Source organism: Ochotona princeps, chromosome 14 (assembly GCF_030435755.1).
Source record: "Ochotona princeps isolate mOchPri1 chromosome 14, mOchPri1.hap1, whole genome shotgun sequence".
Taxonomy (NCBI): domain Eukaryota; kingdom Metazoa; phylum Chordata; class Mammalia; order Lagomorpha; family Ochotonidae; genus Ochotona; species Ochotona princeps.
In genome coordinates, this window is record NC_080845.1 from 29186025 (window position 1) to 29212240 (window position 26216).

General features: G+C 45.2%; 1 protein-coding gene across 1 annotated transcript in view; it reads right to left on the reverse strand.

Moving 5' to 3' along the window:
• The window catches only part of TDRD7 (tudor domain containing 7), a 68686-nt gene that overhangs the window by 1176 nt on the left and 41294 nt on the right, over nucleotides 1-26216 (reverse strand). The window contains exons 10-17 of the mRNA XM_058672221.1: nucleotides 25362-25473; nucleotides 23311-23513; nucleotides 21103-21237; nucleotides 20529-20615; nucleotides 17198-17332; nucleotides 14645-14755; nucleotides 12031-12533; nucleotides 9486-9646 (exon numbers count right to left, since the gene is read on the reverse strand). Of these exons, the coding sequence (XP_058528204.1) occupies nucleotides 9486-9646; nucleotides 12031-12533; nucleotides 14645-14755; nucleotides 17198-17332; nucleotides 20529-20615; nucleotides 21103-21237; nucleotides 23311-23513; nucleotides 25362-25473 (1447 nt within the window). The remainder of the gene's footprint in view (nucleotides 1-9485; nucleotides 9647-12030; nucleotides 12534-14644; nucleotides 14756-17197; nucleotides 17333-20528; nucleotides 20616-21102; nucleotides 21238-23310; nucleotides 23514-25361; nucleotides 25474-26216) is intronic.

Consider the following 26216-nt stretch of genomic DNA (forward strand, 5'->3'; position numbering starts at 1 on the left):
AATGCTTTTAAGAAATACCATTAAACTAATATAAATCAAGGCCACATACACTAGGTTTGACAAATTATAAATTAAGCCCTTCAAAGGAATGAAGGTCTGGGAGTTTTAGAAGACTTGCTCTCTCTCCAGAGAATGGACTGATTTCTTTGATTACCAAGGATTTCTCCTTTTGTCTCCAGCAGCCCTGACAGTTTCTGAGTAATGATGGTTAAGGAGAAAGCTAACTCTCCTCTTGAGCGTCCTGAGAGGAGTGGCTGCCTTCCTAGATGGCGCAGGAACCTGAAGTCCTGCTGGGCAGATGTGCAAGACTAAGGTCAAGGTCAGAGGTATGCAGCAATAGTTCCCTGGAAGCCCTGGCAAGTCAGCACCTAGAACCTCCACCTTGGTGGTGAGGGTCAGCCTGAGGTTTTTGGAGAATCCTAAGGGCATGTGTTTCACCACCCAGGACACCCCCATGGTGATAGGCTCCTTTGAGGCTCCAGGGAGTTCTCAGGGTCTAGGGAGACCCTCAAATGTTTCAGTGGGTCTGGCTGGTTGTGAACCATACCTAGCAAGGTGACAACTCCAAAGGCCATGTCACAACAGCTGACTACCAGGAAACGTCAGCTCGCATCACCTCTCTGTGGAGCAGATGCTCACCCTGGAGCAAGAGAGATGGACTCTCCACCACATACACTATTGGGAAGCCCAGCGCATCTGTTAACTTAAAAAGGGGGTCCTCCCTTCAAAATTAGTAATCCGATGCACAAAGAGGGCTTTTGCTTTTAAAACAAACAAACTTATAAGAAAGTACAAAAAAAAAAAAAAGCCTTGGCAGAGATGAGTCCAGAAAAGAACCTAGGTCATAGGAAGAACCCTATGTCAACACTATGTTCCAGACACGAGCACACAAAACACATATGTGCACCTGTCTTGTGTGTTTAGATACATGGTGATCTCATATTTACTTTCACCTGACTCACATACTAGTTTGGAGGCATAAGCAGGCTGTGGATTGACCTGCTTTTTATAAGTAATTAGGAGTGCATTAAGAAGTTGATTGACTGGGAATCCAAGCCTCCTGATTTCAAACCACGCTTCCCACTCTGAGAAAGAAGCAGATGATAAGCGAGGAGGCCCAGTACTGGGCATGCAGCTTTGGGACCTCAGGTAGAACACTCACCTCTCTTGCCTGCTGTTTCCCAATCTGCAGTTAGAGAAACGTCCCTAAACCTCCTAGCATGCAAAGGAGTCAGTGTCATCAAGTAGCTGTACAGCTTCCGGTTTCTCATCTATCAGGTTGGGAGCTGAGAAGCTGCCACTCTATCCTGACAGCAGGTGAAACACTGCATAAGTGAGAACCCAGCAACTTGTCTCAGATCCATCAGAGAAGTGAGGTATCAGGGTGATCCAAACTGGAGAGACAGACGGACAGAATCAGTGCGTCCTAACTCACTCAAGCAGAAGCCAGCAAGCAGAAACCAGTGTGAGAACCAGCAATGGTGCGGGAGACCAGAGCAGAAACTGACAAGCGGCTGAAGGCACACAGGGACAAGTCAGAGTTCAAAGCTCCATTCAACATTCTCCCCCATACATGCATACTACCTAAGAGTTTTGCCTCTGTGGATGTGGCTCCAGGCCCCCAGAGTGAATGGCAGAGTCTGTTCATGCCTCCAGCTGGAGGAGAGGGAAAGTCAACTCTGCAGTGCAGCTGAGCTCCTGTTCTCCATAAGCCCTGCCTTTAGGAGATACTATCTTATCAGAGCCCAACTGGCCGGAGCTTTAGCACAATTAATCTACCTTGGTGAAGGGAAATGGCCAATCCCACTCCCTTCTAGTCATCCTGTCCTTTCTGAGGGGAAAAACCAAGTACAGGTGAGGGGGCACAGGCTCACCAGAGACAGAGATCTTCCTATGGGGCTACGGACAGCCTGCACTGACCCCAAGGCATACCCATGCACCTTGCCCTGTGCTTACTGAAGGGTCCACGTATCAGAGTTCCTAGGATATCAGATCCAACCTTCCAACAACGACAACAAAACTCTAAGTGATACTTGAAAGCAAAGACCAAAAATAAACCAGCCAAAGAATGCATACACAGTTTAAAGAGACTGAACAAGCACCAGAATCAGAGTCAGTTATGGCAGGAATGTAGGAATTATCAGAGCAGGAATTTGAAGCAACTATGAGTACTATGCCAAGAGCTTTAAAGGGGAAAATAGACAAAATACAAGAACAGATGGCTAATACAAACAGAAAGATGAAAATTCCAAGAAAGAACCAAAAAGAAATGCCAGAGATCAAAAACCTTACCAACAGGGGGGAAAATGTCTTGATGTGTTCATTAATGACTGTATCTGGTGGAGTCAAGATCTTGGAGCTCTAGGATGTGACAGCACGAGCTGCCTGAACTAAAGAGCCGAGGGGCAAAATCACAACAGAAACATCCAAGAGTTGTGGACCAACTGGGAAAGTTGTAACACACTTGTAATGGGATATCAGAAGGAGAGAACAGACAGCAATAATATCTGAAGCAGAGGCGACTGCCACTCCTAATGTCAAACACAAACCACCAATCCAGGAAGCTCTGAGAGCATCAACTGGGGAACAAATGCTTCTCAATACATATAGGCATATCACACCCAAACTCTGGAAAGGCAAAGAGAGAGACATCCTGAAAGCAGCCAGAGGAGGAGAGGCACCCACCTGCCTACAGGGAATAGAAGTAAACACGACCTCCAGCATGTGGGAAAGAAGGAGTGAAACGTGGAGAGGAATGCCATCAACTGGCATTCTGCCCTCTGTGCAACCACCTGTCCAAAGTGGAAAACAAAATGGATTCTCAGGCAAGAACAACATGGTGCCAGCACTTCTGCCTTGGGAGTGATAATACAGGGGGTCTACACAGACAAAGGAAGACCATCAGAGAATGAGAAAAACAAAGGTAATATTAAACACTTTCATTTCTCTTATTCTTAATAGATATCATAGATCTATTTGTTTGTTCAAGGGGTTGGCACAGTGGCTTAGCATCACATGCCTCTGTCTGCGATGGCAGCATCCCATATGGGCACCAATTCAAGTCCTGGCAGCTCCACTTCAGATCCAACTTCTTTATGGCCTGGGAAATCAGCAGAGGCTGCCCTAATCCTTGGTACCCTGTACCTGTGTGGGAGACCTGAAAGAAACTCCTGGATCCCTGGCTTCTGCTGGCCCAGATTTGGCCATTTCAGTCATTTGGGGAGTGAACCAGCAGATGGAAGATTTCTCTCTCTCTCCTTATTTCTCTGTAACTCTGCCTTTTCAATAAGTCTTTAAAATTTTTAAAATAATGACAGCAGCAATGTATTTATGTACAGTTACCTCTAAGTGAAATAAATGACTGTGGTACAAGGACAGGAAGGAGTTGGATCAGAAGAATCATTGTTATTATAAGGACTTTGATCCATTTTGAATGAATGTTCCAAACTCTAGGGCAAAACCACACTCTAAAAAAGGAGGTATATTTGATAAGAAATAAAATGGTAGAATGATATATAAATGCTCACCAAAAAACCACAACAAAGCAAACAGTATGGGAGGCAAAGATAACATACAGATAACAACATATAGAAAATAGTCACAGGACAATCAAGATGGCAGGGTAAGGACACATTTACACAGAAAGAGAAACATTAGCCACTGTGAAGCGGAGAGGGCACATTCCAGGAAACAGGAGAGGACAGAACGACAGCAGAGGGGCTCCTGGAGACTGACAGACACAGGAAAGCACCACAGGTGTGGTGCTGCTGTGACCAATACACAAGTGGCAATCAGTGAGTGGCGATCTGCACTGCACCAGCAGCAGCCGGAACTCCACCAGCAACAATGTGGGAAGAGGCATTCTGCAGGAGCTCAGGTGGTGAACTCAGACAAAGAACTGCTCATCTCGCTGGTCTGTTTGACTTGACCAGGAGTAGAGACAGAATGGTAGCCCCAGATGGGTGGTTCAGGAACAAGGTGAATTTCACAGCCCAGTCTGACCCCTATAGCCAAATTGGGTGACATTTTGTGTAGGGAGACAAAGACTATGGGACAGGACTGTGCTGGGAGTGTACTAATTTCTGGCTCAGTGAACTGCAACAATGTGGCATCCTACAGGTTCTACCCAAGATAGGTCCAGGTAGCCCTTAGACTTGATGGCCAGCAGATCAAGAACTCTAGTAGTGGCACATCATGTGCCATTTTGTATAGTGTGGCAAAAGCTTTAAGACTGCAGGGACAATAGTGAGCTGCACATACACTGAGCTGGGAGTAAACTCACTGAGTTCATTGCATTGCACTGGTACCACAGGGACAATACCAACTTCAGCATTGTACGGGTCAAAATAGGTCCGTGTGGCCCTCAGACCTAATGGCCAACAGGTTCTGGCAAGAGCAACACCACCAACAACCTAGCAAAATAGGACTCCTGGTGTATCCCTAAACCTGGGAATTGCTTGAACCAGAAGTGGAAGCAAGGTTGTAGAGGCAACGGTACAGCCTCAGCATGGTATCCCAGCAGGCAGAGTGGTAAGCCAGGAGCTGGGGCTACAGATAATGGTAGAAGCATAACATAAGAACACAGACCTGGAAATCGCAGGAGGGAGTGGCACAAGTGATAAAAACAAAGAGTCATATACCAACCACAATAAGTAAAATTGAATTGTAGACATGTGGGTGATACAGCTTAGAAATCTGTCCCAAGAAGAATCTGATAACCAGAAGTACAATGACCAAGTGCAAAAGAAGAGACACAGACACAAGGACTATGACTGAAGACTCCCCTGCAAAGGAGCAAAGGCCTTTTGCAAACCTCAGAGTTCACTGAGGAAGACATTGAGAAAATGGGGGATACAGAATTCAAAAACACTTGTTAAAAGCTTCTTATCAACAGTGAGAAACACGTAGTACAGGAATTCAAGGAATTTAATTCAAGGAATGTATAGGAATATGTCACACTAGAAATGAATCAAATGAAAGCTGATATATCAGAAATGAAGAATACAGTGGAACAAATTAAAAGTACAATGGAGAGTCTCCAAAATAGAATGAATGAAGCAGAAGAAAGAATCTCAGAATTGGGGGGGGGGGGGAGAAGCTGCAAGCAGAACTGAGTCAAGCTAAAAAAAAAGTAGTCAAGAAATGAAACACACTATTAAAAGGCCAAATATAAGAGTTATGGGAGTTACAGAAGGTGCAGAAAGAGAAGCTGGATTTAAAAATGTATTTAATGAAATAATAACGGAAAATTTCCCTAATGTAGAGAAAGAATTGGGAAACAACATCCAGGAGGGGCACAGGACTCTCAACAGGGTTGACCAAAAGCAATCTTCACAATGACACATGATAATCAAGCTCTCTTCAATCAAACATAAATGTTTTCTTAAATGTGCACGTGAAAAATAAAACAAAACAATTACATACTGAGGAATGCCAATTAAACTCACACGAGACCTCTCACAGCAAACTCTACAGACCAGAAGAGAATGGAGCGACATATTCCAGGTTCTAAAACTAAAAACTTGTCGGCCCAGGATAGCATACCCAGCAAAGCTTTCCTTTGTCTTTGAAAATGAAATAAAATTCTTCCACAGTAAAGAAAAGTTAAAAGAATATGCCTCTTTCAAACCTGCCCTACAAAGGATACTTCAAGATGTTCTCTTGATAGAGAAGAGGAATAGCACCCATCAAAACCATAGGCAAATGTGAAGAACATCCCAGCAAAATGACAACAGAAGACTAAATCAATGAACACCCCATCACTAAAATGACAGGATCAAATTACCACCTATTTATATTAACCCTGAATGTAAATGGCTTAAACTAATCAATCAAATGTCATAGATTGGTAGACTAGATTAAAACACAAAACTCATGTATTGTTGCCTAAAGGAGATGTATTTCACCAACAAAGATCAGCAGAAACTATCTCATGGATTTTGATTTTTTTGTTTCATCTCTTCAAAACTCTATCATTAAAGTTTTTACTGATTCATAGATCATAGAGTAGCATCATTTTCTTCAAGAAGCTTCTGGATTTTCATTTATTCAGGAACACATTAGTCTCAATAGCATGTTATTTAACTTCATGGTGCTGCAAACTTCTTTTTTTCTTCCTGTTGTTGATTTTGTAGTGTGGCTTTTCATTTAAGGGGATGTATAGTAACTGTGTAATGGAGATTATCATATCCAGATATGAGGTTACAATGCAGTGTGCACCTCCACTTTCAGATCAAAGAGAGACTCCCAATGAAACTGTTTACTACATCTTGATCTTAGGATGCTGGACTCTCTGCCACTGTCCGTGCCCGCAATGATGGACATATGACTGTGGAAGAAGAACTATACTATAGTAATAACATAGGGGAACTCAGTGGGGAGAGGGGATTTGAGGAAAGGGTGGGTAAGGGAAATCCCAGGACCTATGGAACTTATCATAAAATAATAATAATAATAAGAAGAAGAAGAAGAAGAAATAAAAAAGAAAATAGTCACAAATATGATAGCTATTAATCTAGCCATATTATACTCATTTTAGATGCCTGCCAACAGTCTAAAGATGGCAATTAAAACAGAGTGACACTGCACCCACATCGGAGACCTGGAGGAGGTTCCTGGTTCCCGGCTTCGGATCGGCGCGCACCGGCCCGTTGCGGCTCACTTGGGGAGTGAATCATCGGACAGAGGATCTTCCTCTCTGTCTCTCCTCCTCTCTGTATATCTGACTTTGTAATAAAAATAATAAATCTTTAAAAAAAAACAGTGACAGTGTAGATAAAAAAGCTATATTGTCTAAAAAAAACCCACTTTAAATGTATAGATACATACTGAATTGAAAAGGGATAGAGGGCCCGGCAGCGTGGCCTAGCGGCTAAAGTCCTCACCTTGAAAGCCCTGGGATCCCATATGGGTGCCAGTTCTAATCCCGGCAGCTCCACTTCCCATCCAGCTCCCTGCTTGTGGCCTGGGAAGCAGTTGAGGACGGCCCAATGCATTGGGACCCTGCACCCGTGTGGGAGACCCGGAAGAGGTTCCTGGTTCCCGGCATCGGATCAGCGCGCATCGGCCCGTTGCGGCTCACTTGGGGAGTGAATCATCAGACGGAAGATCTTCCTCTCTGTCTCTCCTCCTCTGTGTATATCTGGCTGTAATAAAATGAATAAATCTTTAAAAAAAAAAAAAAGAAAAAAAGAAAAGGGATAGAGAAAGCTATGCCATGCTAACTTTAATCCGAAGAAAGCAGAAGGAGGTATGTTAATTTCAGACAGCAAACATCTGCTCACTGGAGAATTATTAAAGATAAAGAAGGCATTACAAGGTGGTAAAGAGCTGTTTTCCTAGAAGGCGTAAGAATCCTCAATGTGTAAGCACGTTAACAGCAGAGTGTCACAATATGACAGGCAAAAACCGTGGGGACCCAAATACAAAGAGCTGATTTTACCATCGTAGCTGGAGGTTTCAACTCCCTTCTATTAAAGACCAACAGACCTTGTAGACAGGAAGTCAGTGAGGACACAGTTGACCTCAATAACACTGTAACCACCTGGGTATACCTGACATATATAGCAGACTTCAACGGCAGATCACATGGGGCCCTCACCAAGACAAAACACACTGCGTCATAAGAAGTTGAAAAGAAATCATATAGTGTCTACTCTCACACTACGATGGAATGAACTCACAATATCAGGAAGACAGCTGGAAAAATCCTGCAAACATTCAGAGACTGAACAACACAATTCCAAGGAATTCACAGCAAAGAAGAAACCTCAGAAGTTTAAAAATATATATTTTTAAACATTTAGTTATTTTTATTGGAAAGGCAGATATCCAGAGAGAAGGAGAGACTAAAAGATCTTGCATCCACTGGTTCACTCCCCAATTGGCCACAATGGCTTGAGCTAAGCCAATCTGAAGCCAACAGCAGGAATTACGTCCAGGTCTCCTATGTGGGTGCAGGGTCCCAAGGCTTTGGGCAATCCCCTACTGCTTTCCCAGGCCACAAGCAGGGAGCCAGATGGGAAGTGGAGTAGCCAGGACAAGAGCCAGTACTTATATGGGATCCCAGCGCATGCAAGGTGAGGATTTTAGCCATTAGCTTATTGTGTCAAGCCTGAAGTTTAAAACTATTTTCAGTTAGATGCAGCTAATAATACAGTGCATTAATATTTCTGGGATGCAGGAACCAGCCTTGCGACATGGTGAGTGAAGCTGCCTGCAATGCCAGCATCCTATATGTGTATACTGGTTCGTACACCAGCTGCTCCATTTCCAGTCTAGCTCACCAAAACAGACTGCAAAAAAGCAGTGGAAGATGGCCTGAGCGCCTGTCTCCCCTGTGCAAGACCTGGAGGAAGCTCCTGATCCCTGGGTTTGGTCTGACTTTGCCCTGGTAATTGCGGCCACTTGGGAAATGAGTTCCCCTCATCTTTACCTCTCTCCATAGCTGTTTTAAATAAATAAATGTTTAATAGAAAATGTGGGATACATCAGAAGTAGCACTTAAGGGAAATTTATCACACTGAATGCACACTTGTCTATCAGACAAGGAGTCTCCAGCAGGTGGTTCGCACCAATACCTGATAATCACAATGATGGTGATAGGGAGGATGGTACCAGACACTCAATCCCAGAGAAAATTTGGGCAATTTGATTGTCATGTTTAACAAAATGTGCTGCTTCCAAAACCTGGCTATTCAAAAGTAAAATGGGGGATATATCTAATTATGATGGGGATTTCCTTTGAATTCTAGTAGGAAGCACAGGGAAACTGGCAATTACTTCCAAAGACGGTGAAATAGCTCTTTCCCATAAAAGCTGGTCAGATTCCAACTGCACTGACTGTCCAGAGGCTGGTGTGAGTGTGCACTCACCAGCTGCGAGGTGTGATGCCAACTAGAAACTCACTTGGGTGTTGATAATGGTCACATTCTGGAACCCACAAGTATTCTACGACTAACCCTTTGTAGACATTTTATCATTTATTTAATAAGCAACTCATTTGACAGTAATAAAAATATTCTCTTTAGGTTATTTCCATCTTTGTTTTTACAAGCATACAAATATGCAAGATTTGTCTAAATACTATGACAAAGACTACTAAGAATCTAAATGCTCAATAGGGAAATATCAATTAAATGCAATATTTGGCATTCATTACAAAGAATTAGCAAAACCATCAAGCAACCATCTAAAAGTTGATAGAGAAAGAACACTAAAGGAAAAGAAGCAGGATGCATTGTACCTATGTAAAGATTATAGCTTTGGAAATACATTTATGCAACAAATCAGAGAGGAGTTAGGAAACCAGAAGAGCAGATACGGCAGAGTATGACCGTTTGAGGTTATTTTCATTATGACTAGGATGCTGTTAGTGCAAACAAAAGGAAAAAACACTCGACCTAATAGACTAATGATGCAGCACTTTCTAGGGACAAAATGGTGACAGAAGCCAAGGTGCAGCATTGAGTTGACTCCAGACTTACCTGCAAGTTGCGCAGTGACAGCTTGGAATGGCAGTTTCCGGAACATGTCTACCAGGGGCTGCACTTTCCTTACATTGACCAGTTCGTGCTTGCCGTAGTCCAGCTCATACACAGACACCAGTCCATTGGTCAGGATTCCTTTTAGAAGCACCCTGTGCCACCTGGATGTTCATTGAGTTGAAAAGGAAGGAAGACAATATATGGTCAGTCAACACTTGCTCTAAGAAGAAGCAACCTTTTATAATAAAGATGGAGGCAAATGAACATTATCGAAACATAAAACTACACTGTCCTCAGCCTTTTAAAGTCTTGCTGCTGCTTTTTCCAAAGGCTGACTATTCTTTGCTTTTCCCCCCGCCCCCATCCTCAACTGGTTAAAGAGTTGCTCATTCGGGCCTGGTGGCGTGGCCTAGCGGCTAAAGTCCTCACCTTGAAAGCCCCGGGATCCCATATGGGCGCCGGTTCTAATCCCGGCAGCTCCACTTCCCATCCAGCTCCCTGTTTGTGGCCTGGGAAAGCAGTTGAGGAAGGCCCAAAGCCTTGGGACCCTGCACCCGCGTGGGAGACCCGGAAGAGGTTCCTGGTTCCCGGCTTCGGATCGGCACACCGGCCCGTTGCGGCTCACTTGGGGAGTGAAACATCGGATGGAAGATCTTCCTCTCTGTCTCTCCTCCTCTCTGTATATCTGGCTTTCCAATAACAATAAAATCTTTAAAAAACAAAAAAGAGTTGCTCATTCAAGAGACCCTTCTGGGCGTGCTGGAGATGGTGAAAGAAACTGAACCACAGACCTAACCATCCTCGCACAGCAGCTATGGAGCATGAGCTGGACAGGACCAGGGGAGCCTGTCACCCTGAGGAGACACAGGTTAGTTGTGTTTGGTACATGGTACAGGTTTAAATGGTGGAAAGAGAGAGACAAGCTGGCCAGCTGGGGCTAAAAACATGCTTTGGAAGCACAGAAGATTCGAGAGGGTGTGGTGGCTGAAAGCAAACACCCAGGATGGCTAGTGGGTAGACTGTTGAGAAGCGTGGTAGAGAAAGTCAGGCTGGGAAGATAGCCTGGGGGAGGATCACATAGTTTTTAATTGAAGGTTGACAATTTTGATTATGCCAGCCAAAACACACACACACACACACACACACACACACCCCTACAAAAACACAAAATCCAACCCATGACTTAAAACAGAGAATTTGGACAGGGCAGGAGAAGACAGGGGAAGAGGAAAAGCATGGTGCAGGTACCAGGGAGAGATGCACATGGATACACATTTTCCTACTTGGGCCTATAGCATAACAGCCTTCAAGTGCAAAAAGCCAAGGCTTCAAGGTTAAGGCACAGAACGCAGCCTCCACAGTCTCAGCGACATGAGTGGAAGGTCTTACTACACCCAAGGAAAAGATAACTACTTGTAACACGTCAAAGGAGAGCAGCTACGGAGCTGGACTTCGCCGCAGAAATGGAGCAAGGGACTGAGCAGTGTGACGAGTGTGCTGCAGAGATCCAAGGCCAAGCCATGGTGAGGCAGGCAGGTGGTGGCACCACTACGCCAAGGTGGCTCAGCTGCTGGCACGTGGCTGACAAGAGCCTGGGTCAAGGATCTAGTTGTCTTTCATCAGGTCTGCCCCCTTTGTGGGAGGGAGCTAGGTGAACAAAGCAATCCAGGAGTCAAACATTCACGTTCACCAGTTTCCCAGGCCCCTGGTGAGAGGGTGGCTGAGACACTGTTATCACATGGAGGACTGCTCACAGCATAACCGCATCCCCTGCAATAATAATGACTCAAGCATATAAACATGCCTATAAAGAGCTGAAAGAAACAATACCATAAGTGTTAGGTCTGGGAGGTTGATGTTCATTTCTCACTTTTTTTTTTTTTTTTTTGAGAGGTAAAAACAGTGAGAGGGAGATGGGGAAGGGGGTGGAGAGGAGGAGAGAGAGGGTGGAGATGGGAAGGAGAGAGAATGCCCCCACCTGCTGGCTCTCTCTCCAAATGCCCACAGCAGCTGAGGCTGGGCCAGGCTGAAGCCAGGAGTCAGGAACTCAGTCCAGGACTACCATGTGAGTGGCAGGGGCTCAAGTACTTCAGCCACCAGCAGCTGCCATTTAGGGTGCACATTAGCAGAAAGCTGGAATCAGGGATGGTGTCAGGATTCGAACCAACAACTCGGGCACTGGATGTGAGTGACGTCCCAATCAGCATCTTAGAGACTGAATTCCTGCTGCCCTGATTCTAACATCTTATTCTTATTTTCTTAAATCTCCATAACAGACATTTCATTTTTAAAATAAGGGGTTGGGGGGAATGTGAGCATTTTCTGAATAAAAAAATATTTTGCTAATTTAAAAATAGAAAAAACACTCAAGCCTTCATGTTAGGTACATCAGCTTTAACAGGAATACGGTTTCTATACTTCTGAATAAGTGACATAATTTTAAATATTAGAAAGCTGCACAATGCATTGGTCTAATTTCCTGATCACACCCCGAGGTATGCGGTGTGGCGTCCCCCACACCCGTGTTTCTGAGGAGGTGACCTACTTATTGTCCACTTTGGCCGCATACACTTGGTCTTTCTCCACTGCGACGTGGCGCTCCTCGGACACGCTGTAGTACAGAATCATCTCTTCCATCAGGACCTCCAGCTTGTGAATCTCCTGCCAGGGCTGGATGACGAAGTAGCCTGGGTGACAAGCCACAGGCACATACACATCCATGTGTTCACCGGGCTTGGACAGGTCCACGGGCGGCGGCAGCTCCTCCACCGAGAACGGGCTGGTGCACTCCACCACGGACTTCTTGATAATGTCCACCAGGTTCTTGTGGAAACTCTCGCCCGTGTTGCCTGGGGTGGGCAGGTTGCTGTTCCTGCTGTTGGGAATGCTGGCCGTGCTGGACATGGTGCTCAGGAACACGTCCTTCTGGTGCTTCCAAAGGTCTGCGTTTGTGATCTGGCGGTTAATGCTGCGGTGAGGGTCGGGGAAGTTCTTGGGAGTGAATAAATAGACATGAGCGATCCCTCTGGCCTCATCCACTTTGGTGACCTGTGCAAAACCCAAGGAGCATTTCAAGAAATTCAAGTTCCATTTTTTTGAAAACAATTTTAAACTAATTTATCTTTTTAATAACATCTATTTTTCTTCTGAAGAATAAGGTTACTATATTATAAAAGAAAACAAAAATCTATTCATCCATCTATCTATTTACCTATCTATCTATCTGACAGAAAGAGGGAGAGAGGGACAGAGCGCATGAACTTCCATTCTCTTGCCTGTTCTGGCTGGGACTGTGCTGAGCTCAAGTCAAGAGCAGGAACTAAACCCAGGTCTCCCACCTATTGTGTCCCAGAGTCTGCACTGGCAGTAAGCTGGATCTGATGAGCTCTAGGAATCAAACCAGTAACCTAACTGCTAAGCCAAACATCTACCACTTCACATTAAATTCTGAAAGGCAGTTATAATATTAACCTTAAACACTGAAATATTGTATTTTGTGGGGGGGGGGGAGCTCATTCACTAAAATTTATGTTATTTAATGTAAGGCGAATCATCCATTACAGCATAGCAACAAATAGAGTTCTAAATCCAAACAGCCCAGAAGACAGTGACAACCTTATGGAAATGAAAAACTTACTAGCCCTGAAATCTCCAAGAATAACTCAGAACTTTTTGTATATTATTATCATGTGAGAAAAAAGCAGTCAGCCATTTCTATCAATGGCATTTCCCAACACTGAAAAGCAGGAGAAACAGTGTGATGAACCCTCACATGCATGTTACTCAGCTTTGACAAGTGGCTCCATTGATGACCCGAGGCTCTCTGAGCCCTCTGCAGGGGGCTAGGGACCCTCAGTCCAGCACGAGATGGGGAAAGCTCTGACACCCATCAGAGCCTTGGGACCCAGGCCCCCTGTTGGTCCTGTTTGTGTCCTCACCCCTCTCTGCTTGCCCAATTACACCAGGGCAGAGGGCCCTGCACACAGGACATGGACAAGTGCACCTGTGAACAGGTGAAAGTTACAGCTGTGCGCTTCACCCAGCAGACCTCGTGACCACCCAGTGCCCTCTGCCCTTCCAGCCTCACACTGTCTGGGACTGTCATGTGCCCCTAACGGGGACTGTGCTGATGTGTGACCCGAAGGCTGTTCTTGTCAGCTCCCCTGGGTAACCCTGGGAACTGCCAAAAGGAGACATCTCAAACCAGGAATCCTCTTTTTCAGATAGGGTTGAGAAGGAAAGGTGGGAAACATGCGTGGGAGGAGAGGCAGGCCTACGCAAGGCAATCATCTCCAGACTTTAAAAGTAGAACCTTCAAAAAACAAAACAAAACAAAACAAAACAAAACCCCTTCCTCCAGCAAGACAAATGCACCTAAACAGCACTCTGAAGCACCTAATGAAACACAGACTGCCAGCTCTGTATTTGTGATACAGAGGTGCCATCTTCAACATGCACTATGACAAACTATTTAACTGTGCCAACATGCTGGCTTTAGATGCTGCTCAAGGAGTAGCTGGGGAAAAACCCAAATTCATTATCCTGCGACAACTGAAGAAATCAACATGACCGTGTCACCGTGTTTTCCACCCCAGACGACTGACAGATTGGAAAATCAAGGCTCGCCAGAATGATTCGGAGATATGTATAAGGGTGCCTCTCAAGGACACCTCATTGCTCATGTTTATATAAATTGATACCACTGCGTCAGTTAGCAAAGAGAAACCATCCTACGTCTGTCTCTATTCTTGGAAGTGTGAGCCAGGTTTTTGCTTGGAAGCTGCAAAAATGCAGAAAAAGAAGCAAGACAGAGCTAGTGAGACAATGAAAGCAGTTTAAAACAAACTTTAGGAAAAGAGGCAAAAACCAAGATTATGAGGGGTGGGGAAGATATCAAAGGCTTATTTAAAAGATCCTTATGAAGACGCACATGGTCCCTTGGCAGGGACTTGGTTCCTTAGGATGAGCCATAACAGCAGCAGAGGACTCTAGGCTACCTTGTTAATCTTGGAAACATCTATTTAAAGGACCTAAATACAACACTGGAGATACAGCATAACTTTTGAAATAATAATAAAAAAGCAATGAAACCATGAAATATCTACAGTTACCCACGTATTCCATGTCATGAACACGCACAGGGTCAGGTGTAAACTCACCTTAATGCTACAGTCCGAGCAGTTCAAGACGGAATCTCTCAGCCAGAGCACAGCGTCGGGTGTCCACATGCCCATTGACTGCGGGATATCTGCTAAGCAGCACTTGATAGCCTGGAAAGTGGGGAAATGAACACAACAGTTCAAAACATTCATTTCAAAGTCATGTCAATACTAACTGCTGTGAGTCAGGTGTTGCTAAGATGGACAGCACAGGGTAGCCATAGCAGTGGCTGAGGGTGATTGCCACAGCTCTCAGGCTGAGCACCTGTTATGTTCTCGGCTCTGTTTCTGTAACTGCCCCGTCTCGATTCCTGTGACGAGCCAGGTCCTGCCTGTGCTCCCCAGCCTGTGGTGCCTCTGGCAGCCTCCTGCTCCAGGTGGTGTGGTGCTTCCGAGATCAAACGTGTAGAACACAACACAGCAGACAGGGCCTTCCTTCTACGTATCACTTTGAAAAACGAAGGTGGTATTTCAGAGGAGGCCGATTTGTGCTGCGAAAGGCATTTCTAGAGGCCCAGAAGCTTCACACAGCACTGCCTAAGGTCCTTGCAGGTGCTGGGCTCTCATACTCACTACATTTGTTAAGAAGCTGTGACAGGAGGACCGAGGAGGGTGAGACACTCCAACACCCACGGTTAGACCTGGGAGGCACACTTGCCCAGCCCTCTTCCCCTCCTGCTGCCCCTCTCACACCCCTGAATGGCAATCATTGGGGGCAAAGATGACCTCCGGGGCCTCCTCCAGCCTCGCAGAAGCCCTTGAATTGGTAGAGGCAGTTTCATGAAGGAGATAATACCTACTTCCAGGATCCCTCCCTGACCTGTCCTCTCCATGCTGCAGACTGATATGACCACTCAGAGGGCCATGGCACCCACTGATCCCTGCAGTGGCTGAGCAGGCAGTGGGGTGGGCAGGTGAAGCAGGGGTACTTGGGAGGGCAGAAGGCCAGGAAGACACTGGGAACAGTGCCCCACAAGATATGGTGCAATGATGCTGGATTTTCTGCTTGGTCAAAAAGAAATACTGTGCAGTGGGATTTTAATGTGAAGTTTTCTGAATTTTTAAATCTTAGCAACCAGTTTACATGTTTAAAACATTGTGAGAGCCAAGAGCCCAAACTCGGTATTTATGGGCCAGCTCTGGCGGACCAGCAGTTGTGTTCCTCTGGCTTAGATCTCTTGGGAACAGTGCATTAGCCCCGGGCTCACACCAGTTGGCCTTCAGGGTTTCCACAACCCAGAGTCTGAATATCTATGAACAATGCTGTGCACCTGTTTATGTGATGACTTAAGGAAGGTACTGTGGTATGACTTGCAGACAATCAGAGCAGGGCCTGACCCTTCCCTCCTGACCCCTGTTCGCTCCAGACTTTGCAAGGTGAGCATGGCCCCAGATGGATGATCCAAAAGCAGCTGTGAGTGACAGCACTAATAGTCAGTCAATTTCAATCATTATGGCAATGTTACCAGTAAACATATTTTAAAAATAGACTTGAATACCAGTTAGACAACTTCTCTGTTATTGCTAGAAAAGGCAATAGTGACTGGAGTGAGAGAAATGCTAAATACTAGCTAATTATGGACAACTATGCTTTGTTCACTGTGTTGACAGTGGGAGAAATATTCTGGAAAATATTAGTCTCTTTTTTAGAGAAAAAAATTTTCACACAGAATATGTACTCTTTAAAGTGATAGATTTTGTTCTTTTCAAAATGTATTTATTTATTTGAAAGGCAGAGGGGCAAAGAGAGAAAGGGAGAGGGAGAGGAGGAGGGAAAGAGAGATATCTTCCATTCACTGTTTCATTCCTCAAATGGCTACAACAGCTAGGGCTAGGCCAGACTACAATCAGAAGCCTAGATCTCCATCTGGGTCTGCCACATGGGTGAGGGGGGCCCAAGCATTTGGACCATCTTCCTCTGCTTTTCCAGGCACATCAGCAGGGAGCTGAATCAGAGGTGGAGCAGCTGGGACTTGAACCAGCACCAGATGGGATATCAACATCATAGACAGTGACATTACCCACTATGTCACAATGGTTCTTAGTCATTTTAGTTGAGTCAAAATAATTCAATATCTTTAACTGGAAGTTTATCAGCAGAAGGAAAGAGAGGCTGATGCTATGTTTTTACTGAAATGATTGGGGGAAAGTCATACGAGAAAATGATTAACGAGAAGCAGATACCCAAAGAGACTGGTAAGCTGACTGAGCTGTAATCTTGGGGTATCAGCATGTCATACAATCTCCTGGAACCATGCTGGGAGTTGGTTCTGCCTCCGATTATTAAAATGACACCTCCAGTTGCTCAGCACAGCCTAATGATTCAATATACTCAAAAACACACATCCAGCAAACAGCACTCCATACGTGCCACTGGTTTTGTTGCCTGAGTCAGCCACCTGTTACTTCTGAAAACCAGTTACCAATCACATTTTCTTGTAAACCAGGACTTCGATTATTAGAAATCGGAGAAAAAAAAGATAAAAACCAAGAGGCTCCTCCCAGCATGGTTGGGAACACGACCACCTGGGGGGCCCTGTGGCCACAGCCTACCTGGGGTGGAATCGCAATCATCTCCTGCAGGAATCGAGGAGGAATTTCCCTGAGTTCTGACACTTTCACAGATGTCACGGTGCCAGAGTCCAAGAACTGAACATCAAGAGCCCGGCTGCTGTGGACATTCGTGATCTGAAATGAGATGGGTGTTGGTAAAGCCACTGGCATTTCTGGAAGATCAGGGCATTTCTGCATAGTTATTATTATTATTATTGTTACTGTGTACTACAAACAACACTATCCATGCTGGCTAAAACCAGCCCTTAACATGAGTGTTTTAGATGTTCTTGCAGAAACTGAGTTGATTTCAACATGCAGGCATTCATTCATTGAACAGGGAATAATTCAGTAAGTCTATCATCATCAGTAAAGTTCATAAGTAAAGCAATATTCACTTCAATCCCAGAACATGATTGTAGAGAGGTTTTTAAACAGTTCAAGTTGACAATTCAAAAGTGGAAAACCGTGTTGTGAGTCAAGGTAGTAATTACCCTTGTTATTGTTTGGGTAATTGCCAAGAACAAATGCATCATCTAAACACAGGGTCTGTTTGTCATTAACCATTGCTGTCGCTCTCCCTAATTTTCTATGTCTCTCTTGCTCAAATATTTATTTATTTGAAAAACAGAGTTACAAAGAAAGGGAAGAGGAGGGAGGGAGGGGGGAGAGAGAGAGAGATAGGTCTTCCATCTACTGGTTCACTCCTCAAGCTGCTCTCAACCGCTAAGGCTTGACAAGGTCGAACCCAGGAGCTTCTTCCAGGTCTCCCATAAGGATGCAGGAGCCCAGGCACTTGGGCCATCCTCCGTTGCTTTTCTAGCAGGGAGCTGAATCCTAAGTAGAGCAGCCATGACTTGAACCAGTATCCATATGGGATGCCAGCATTGTAGGCAGTGGCATAATGTGCTGCCCATATATGCCACATAATGTACTGCCCCACAGCACCAGTCCCTCCACACATCTCTGAGAGGACAAATACTCAAATCTTTTGGCTATCTCAGAGGTAGACCAAGATACAATGTGGTAGTCAAGAATACTAGGTATTGGGCCTGGCGGCGTGGCCTAGCGGCTAAAGTCCTCGCCTGCAACCCGCCGGGATCCCATATGGGCGCCGGTTCTAATCCCGGCAGCTCCACTTCCCATCCAGCTCCCTGCTTGTGGCCTGGGAAAGCAGTCGAGGACGGCCCAAGGCTTTGGGACCCTGCACCCGCGTGGGAGACCCGGAAGAGGTTCCTGGTTCCCGGCTTCGGATCGGCACACCGGCCCGTTGCGGCTCACTTGGGGAGTGAAACAACATATGGAAGATCTTCCTCTCTGTCTCTCCTTCTCTCTGTATATCCGGCTTTCCAATAATAATAATAATAATAATAAAAAAGAATACTAGGTATTTGTCTAGGGTATTTGGGCATATACAGAAGGATTTTTGTTAAAACCTAAAATGCACAAACTGGATTTAAACATGAAAACATTCAAGTTAAGAGACACTTTACAAAATGCTGCAACTCTTTAAAAAGTCACGAGGCATAAAGGTGGAGTGGGCCAGGCTAAGGGATCCTCAGAGGGTACTGTGTGGGATCCTGAAGCAGGCAGAGTTCTGTGGAATATCCTGGGAACTGCTGGGAGTCTGCCAGCTGGTGAGGCCTTGCTGCTCACCTCCAGGTTTGACAATGGAACAGAGTCTGATGGGGAAGACGAGGAGAGCGCAATTGTGGGACTTTTACAGGCTACTTTTTATATTTTGGAATTTTTAAAAAAGTTTAACATTAATTCAACTTAAAAAGTGGAGAGATAAATATCTGTACAATTATATGCCAGAAGCTGAACAGAACAGGCACCTAAGAACTAAATAGTGCCACACTCTTTTCAACAAATTGTGTTTCTGAAGTTTAAAGCTAAGCACACACCCTTGGTCTGATAGTAATGACATTAATGACAACAACTGTTGCTCTCATTAAAGTATATATGGCCAGGCTCTGCTTATATCAAGAAAAAAATCACTACAATCAGGGTGTCAAAATGTTGTTATGCTGCAATAAAAAAAATCAACACAGTGGTGGTAAGCTTCCTAGAGTTGAGCTCTTTGAGAATCTTACAGAAATTAAGCATCATCTCCCCGAAAAACATAAAACTCACACACAGGCAGACACACAGACCCTGCATATAACCCTGGCAGGGTTCAGGGACCAACTCCCCCTCCCCAAAGTCCTTGCATCCAGGTAAACAACCTAAGCATCACAGAAAAGACAGAAAAAGAATCAGAGAAAATCAAGGCAAGAGCAGGAGTGGGAAGAGAAGGTTAGGGGAGGAGGAGTGAGAAACCACACAAATCCCAACTGGTCTTTCACATAACATGCAAATATACAGCAAAGCTCAACACAGCTCCTTGAAAATCCAGAACTGAGCTTGTTGCCAACAGGCACCGGGAACAGAGGAGTGGACTGCACCACCAAGGCGCACTAGGCAGTGGACACGGGGCCCTGGACCAGGTAGGGGACAGGAAGGCCCCGAGACTCCCATGGCTACTGACCCAAGAGAAGGGAAACTCCGGAGAGCAAGCAGTGGGAAACAAGCACTGTCCCTGTGTCCAGCAACTCCACTGGCACCTGTAAAACAACCTCCTCCAATCCTCAGTCCAGACTCCTTCACTTCTTGCCGGGCACATTTATGCACTTGGATTTCTGCTATTTCTCCTATATGTTGAAAGCATGTAGCAGCAGCAGGTGTGTGCAGACACAAGTCTAGTGAGAATAGAAACAAGTCCACAACCACCAGATCACCAGGGGTGGCAATGCTCCCTGCAGGGGATCCAAACAATCCCACAGTCGGGTTCCAGATTATAACATGGCCAGGTTCCAGGTTATAATATAGTCGGGTTCCAGGTTATAACATGATAGTGAGTCCATGGGTGCTGTTCCCTTTCAATTATTACTTTTTTAAAAACATGTATTTTATTTTTTAAATTGGAAAGTCAGATATACAGAGAGAAGGAAAGACATAAAGGAAGATCTTCTTTACACTGATTCACTCCCCAAGCAGCCACACTGGCTGGAGCTGAGCCAATCTGAAGCCAGGAGCCTGGAGCCTCCTCCAGGTCTCCCACGCAGGTGAGGTGTCCCAGAGCCTGATGCCATCCTGGACTGCCTTCCCAGGCCACAAGCAGGGAGCTGGATGGGAAGCGGGGCAGATGGGAATAGAACCAGCATCCACATGGGATCCTGGTGCGTGCTAGGCGAGGACTTTAGCCACTAGGCTACTGTGCTGGGCCCTGATTATTACTTTTTAAAGAGCTGATTTATAATAATTAAAAGATGTCAAGTGACTGTTTTACCTCCACGCGCAGCCATTTTCCTTTGCAGTGAAAGAGGCAGATTTTCCCGCAGAAGGGCAGCGAGATAAAGCACTCCGAGGTCACGTGCTGCAGGACAGAAATGCATGGCACTCATTAGTCCTCCTAGCTGCCACTGCTGGGCACAAGGACCGCTGGGGCCCACACTGCCCGCTCAGCTACTTCTCACCTGACTTCCTGCTTAGAGAAGTGCAAATAAACATGCCATATGACCCAGCTATCCCACTCCTAGGAGTATATCAAAGGAAATTAAATCTGCATATGAAAAGGGATCTATAATCCTATATTTACAGCAGCAAAATCTACAATAGCAAACACAGGTAAACAACCCAGATCCTCATCCAAAGAGGAGCGGTTAAAGAAACTAAGGAATACTAACTGCTTCTCTTTTAAACCTCTGGAGTCTGAGGCTCCTACGTACCCATCCAGGCCTTCTACCCCCAACTACTCAAATAGATTCATACTGAAGCAATTTAGAGAGTCACTCCTGCTTGCAACTATAGGGCTAATGTTAGAGCGGGGGCTGGGGGTGGGTGGGCATGATGCCGTCCTGTACCTTGCAGTGGAAGTAGTCCTCTATCTTATGCAGCAAGTCGGTGAGCTTGCTCAGACCTTTGCAAGGCACCTGGCAGTAGAGGGTCCCATCCGAGCAAATGTTTGTCACCTTGACATTGGTGTACATAGCGTCCACCTGCAAAGGACACACTTGAGAACAGACACCTTTCCCCATCTCAGGGGCTCTTCCCAGAGCCTTCGTTAAAAGTCTCCCCATTGGGCTTGGCAGCGTGGCCTAGTGGCTAAGGTCCTCGCCTTGATCCCATATGGCTGCTGGTTCTTATCCCGGCAGCTCCACTTCCTCTCTGTCTCTCCTCCTCTCAGTATATCTGACTTTGTAATAAAAATAAAATAAATCTTTAAAAAAAAAAAAGTCTCCCCATTAAACTTTTCTGTGTGAGAAATCAGGACAGAGTGAAATCAGTAGCAGAATGAAGTTACACTAACTTCGATCCGTTTCCACATGAGACATTTTGTAAATGTTACCATGTTCCATTGCCTGAAATGCTAAAAACACCCTTCACTTTGGCGCATCCGCCTCCGTCCAGAGGGATGGTCACATGCACCAGGCCTCTGTGGCATCAACGGAAGGGAAGTAGGAACGTGCTCCAATGGGGCAAACCTGTGACCCTGGCTAAGGTGCCACATCCCAGACGGGGTGCCTGTGTCCCCTAACAGCCTCTGGCTTCCTGCTAATGCAAACCCTGGAGGCAGCAATGATGCCTCAAATGGGTCCCTGTCACCCAGAGAGAGAGTCCCTGGCTTCTGGCTTCAGCCATAACCTTGGACTTTGGGGGTCAAAGCAGATGGGAATTCTCCGAGTCTCTCAAATAAATGACATTTTAAAAGTAATTACTTTTTAATCTTAAAAAAATGAATTGATCAGCCTATTTTCTAATCTATCCACAGGTCACAATAAATTTCAGTAATTTTAAAAACTATGATCAAAGATTTAATTTTAGTCATTTTTTAGTCAAGTCATAAAAACAATCCAGTTTTACTTTACTTATTATAATATATTGTTATAACAAATGTTATGCTTCCCAATATTTTTAATGAATCCTTCAAAATGTTTTAAAATAATTTTAATTTTTAATGACTTATCTTTTTTTTTAAGGTTGGTCTGTTTATTTATTTGAAAGGTGGGGAGAAGAAAAAAGAGGGAAACAGAGGGCGAGAGGGGGAGAGGGGGAGAGGCAGGAAGAAGGGGAGAAAGGGAAACAGGAGGGGAGAGAGGGGAAGGGGGAGACAGGGGAAGGGGGAGAGAGGGGAAGGGGGAGGGAGGGGTTCACTTTCCAAATGCCTGCAACAGCCAGGCCTGGCCCAGCCAAAGTCAAGAGCAGGGAACTCCATCTGGGTCCTGGGTCTCCCATGTGGATGGCACATCCTCAGCCATCTCCCAGGAGGCAGGAAGGCGGAGATCTCTGAATGAAACCAGGCACTATGTTTGGGACTTGGGCATCCAAGCAGCAGCTTAATCCACTGCCTCACAAATTCTAAATTTACTGAAACGCTTCCTTCTTTCTGGAAATTTATGCTCACATTTTAAAAATGTCAAGGCTAATAATAAATATCTTCATGTACCTAATTTTCCCTTCTTTGTTTAAAGATTTATTTGAAAGAGTAACAGAGGAAGGTAAAAGAGAGGGAGAGATGGAGGAAAGAAGAGGTGAGAGAGGAAGAGAGAGAGGAGAGACAATGAACTAACTTTCATCTCATCTGTAACTAGTCATAACAGCCAGGGCTGGGCCAGGTCAAAGCCAGGAGCCAGGAGCCGCATTAGAGTTTCCCACATGGGTGACAGGGCCCAAATACTTGGACTTTTTCCTGTTGCCTTCCCAGGTACACTAGCAGGGAGGTGGACTGGAAGTGGAGTAGCTAGAAGTTAAACTGGCACTTCAATATGGAATGCCACTGCCACAAAGCAATGGCTTAACCCACTATGCTACAATACTGGCTTTCAATTTTCTTTTGTATTATCTTCCCTTTGCAGAAATTATATATAAAATGAACAGATGCTTTTTGAATAAAATGAGAAAAACTCAATTTTAACACATAGTTACAAATAATGCTTTTGCATGTTCTCCCCCCACCCTCCACAAATTCCTTTGGTCTCAATAAACATGTTCTAACAAACGGTTTGCCTCAAATGATTTTCTCCTGTATCGTATGAGGAGCAGATCATGATGGGGACCCCAGGGGTTGGTACCTGAAGATGAACCTCCAGGGACTTGTCACACGCGGCCTTCAGGCAGGTAGCGTTGATGTTGATGTCATCTTCTCCCGAGGTGTCGTACAGTACCACCAGCGGGATTTCAGACTGGTCGAGCACTTCCACCGCGAAGATTTTCCCACAGGTCAGGGACTCAACAACTTTCACCACGTCAGGGTCATCGCTCACCACTTCCAGTCCTGGAAAACATGGCACCTTTACATTCCCTCTCGGGGACTGTCTCACTTACTGAGGAAGAAATGGGCCACCCTGTTTTGACCGCATATTAAAATCTAGACTCTCTCACGAAATTGTTGCATTCTGTATGTAAGTTCCATTTTACCATTTTCTTTACCTTGCCCATCAGCACTACAGATTTTTAAAAGTAAATGTAGGTGAGCCTCATTTGAATGATATACTAAGGCAGGTAATCTTAAAATAATAAGAAGAATGGACCAATCACAGTTTCTACATTTGAAAAAAAACCTCTTTTCTTTATACCAATATGTATATATTTTTTCCATAGATTCATCCATTTTTATTGGAAAGGCAGAATCACAGAGAGGAGGAGAAACAAAGAGGAAAATCTTGCATCTGCTGCTTCACTCCCCAAGTGGCCTCAATAGCCGAAGCTGAGCTGATCCGAAGCCAGGAGCTAGGAGCTTCTTCTGGGTCTTCTCTCATGTGGGTGCAGGGTCCCAAGGCTTTGGGCCATCCTCTCCTGCCTTCCCAGGCCACAAGTAGGGAGCTGGATGGAAAGTGGAGCAGCTGGGACATGAACTGGTGCCCATTTGGGATGTGAGGATTCAGTCACTGAGTTATCACGCTGGTCCCACCAATTTGTATTTAAAGCCAAAGTCATATATATACATATAGCTATCAATTGTGTCAGTAATATATTTGCAATTTCCTTCCTAAAATTCTATTTTGATTTATTTCGTTTTCTAATTAAGAATACGTATCTTATTTTTTTTCATGTAAGAGCATTTATTTGAAAGACAGGAAGACAGAGAGAGAGACAGAGAGAGAGAGAGAGAGAGAGAGAGAGAGAGAGATTGAGATCTCACAATGGCTAGTTCACTCCCAAAATGCCCACATCTTGGGCTGGTCAGGAGCTTGGAACTCAGTCTGAGTCTCCCATACGGGTGTCAGGAACCCACCTGCTTGGACCGTTACCTGCTGCCACCCAGAGTGCACTAGTAGTAAGCTGGAATCGGGAAAGAAGTCAGGACTTGAAGCCAGGCACCCTGGTTACAGGACACCAGTGCCACCAGTGCCACAAGTGCCATCTGAACTGCCATGCAGACTACTCATCCTAAGGTGTTCGCTGTCCGGCAGCAACGGACTTGGTGCATGGAGCCGATAATCATACACGTGGACTACTGACTGACAATCGATAGCCGAAGTTTATTAACAGCATCAGTACTGAGCGTTACAGGGAGGAGGGCTTGAGCAATTTACATATCAACAGCAAGAGGAAGTTTACTAGGAAACAATTTGTCTAGCAGGTACCTTTCCTCGGTCTATTATTTCCTGTTCCCTTGCTTATGAGAGAAAGCACCTCTCTTTGATCTGTCATCTAACCTGAGGACTAGGGAGTTTCTGCCCTGTTCATTTTCATATCAGTATCAACTGCTCCCAGAACATTCCAACAGGATTGCAACTAGCCCAGGCTCCACATTGGCAATGCTTCCCAATGTCCTCTCTTTAAGCAATTGTTTTCCTACAGATCTAATCAGTTGTCCTCCTACACTAAGACAATTTTCCTTACAAAATGAACATGAATTATTGGAAATTGAGATAATCACTTTCCCTTTTTCTTCACTAGATATTATAATTAAGTACAATATATATACACACAATTAAATGTAATACAATACAGATCATAAAACATAATAAAATATCCTAGCATTTTCATGTTGATTCAGAGCACATTACACACAAAGCTGTTTGGATCTGTCATGAACTAACACATTGTAATGCTGCATCCAGATACCACGTTCACTCTAGTACTGAACCTCCCCAGAGTGCCCTGGTGAGAGCCTTACCTGCCAGCTTACACTTAGTTGCTTGGAACGACAGTGAACAGAACTTGGAATTCAATTTGTATGCTTTGCTCTTTTCAACATTTTCACTAAACCCATAGTCAACATAGCATACCTAATGATAAAACAAACAATTAGGCTCAATACTCTATACCTTCACTTAAAAAAAGCAATGTAATCGCAGTGGACATTTGGCCTGGCCATGAAGACACCTGTGGCCCAGTGCAGCTTCCTGACCTTGTGCAGTGCAGCTTGCAGACCTTGGGAGGCAGTGGCAATGGTGCAGATAACTGGGTTCCTGACACCAACACAGGGGACCTGGATGGCATTTCCAGTTCTGGGCTTCAGCCTGACCCCAGCTGGTTCTTGGCTCCAGGTCCCAGTCCTCCATCTCTGCTCTTTATCACCAGGAGGGATGAGGAAAGGTTGTTCAACCCCAAGGCCTTGCTACACCAGTTTCTCAGAAGCCCTGCTGCCTGGTGCCACCAATCAGCTGCCCTGGCTCCCTACCCTCCCCATGAAAATCAGCATCTGTGCACCTTCTTTCCAGAGTGACGCATGCCCACCTGCTCCTTGGGCAGCAGTGTTTGTCACAGAGAGCATCATTGTTGTGCTTTCCTGGGTCAGGTTCTGGGTCCCCAAAGCAACATCTGTAAGGGTGTAAGCAACATCTGTGACGCTTCCTGAGTCGAGGACATGGGGGTGCTGTGCGTGGACAATACGGGGTGCTGCACCAAAGCAGTAGCAACTCCCGCTGCCCCCAGGGCTGTGAGGCTCCAGCTCGGCAGGAGGCCCCAAGCCTACCGACTAGAGGTCTGCATCTCCAGAAACCTGCATGACTTTTCTTTGCCATAAGTC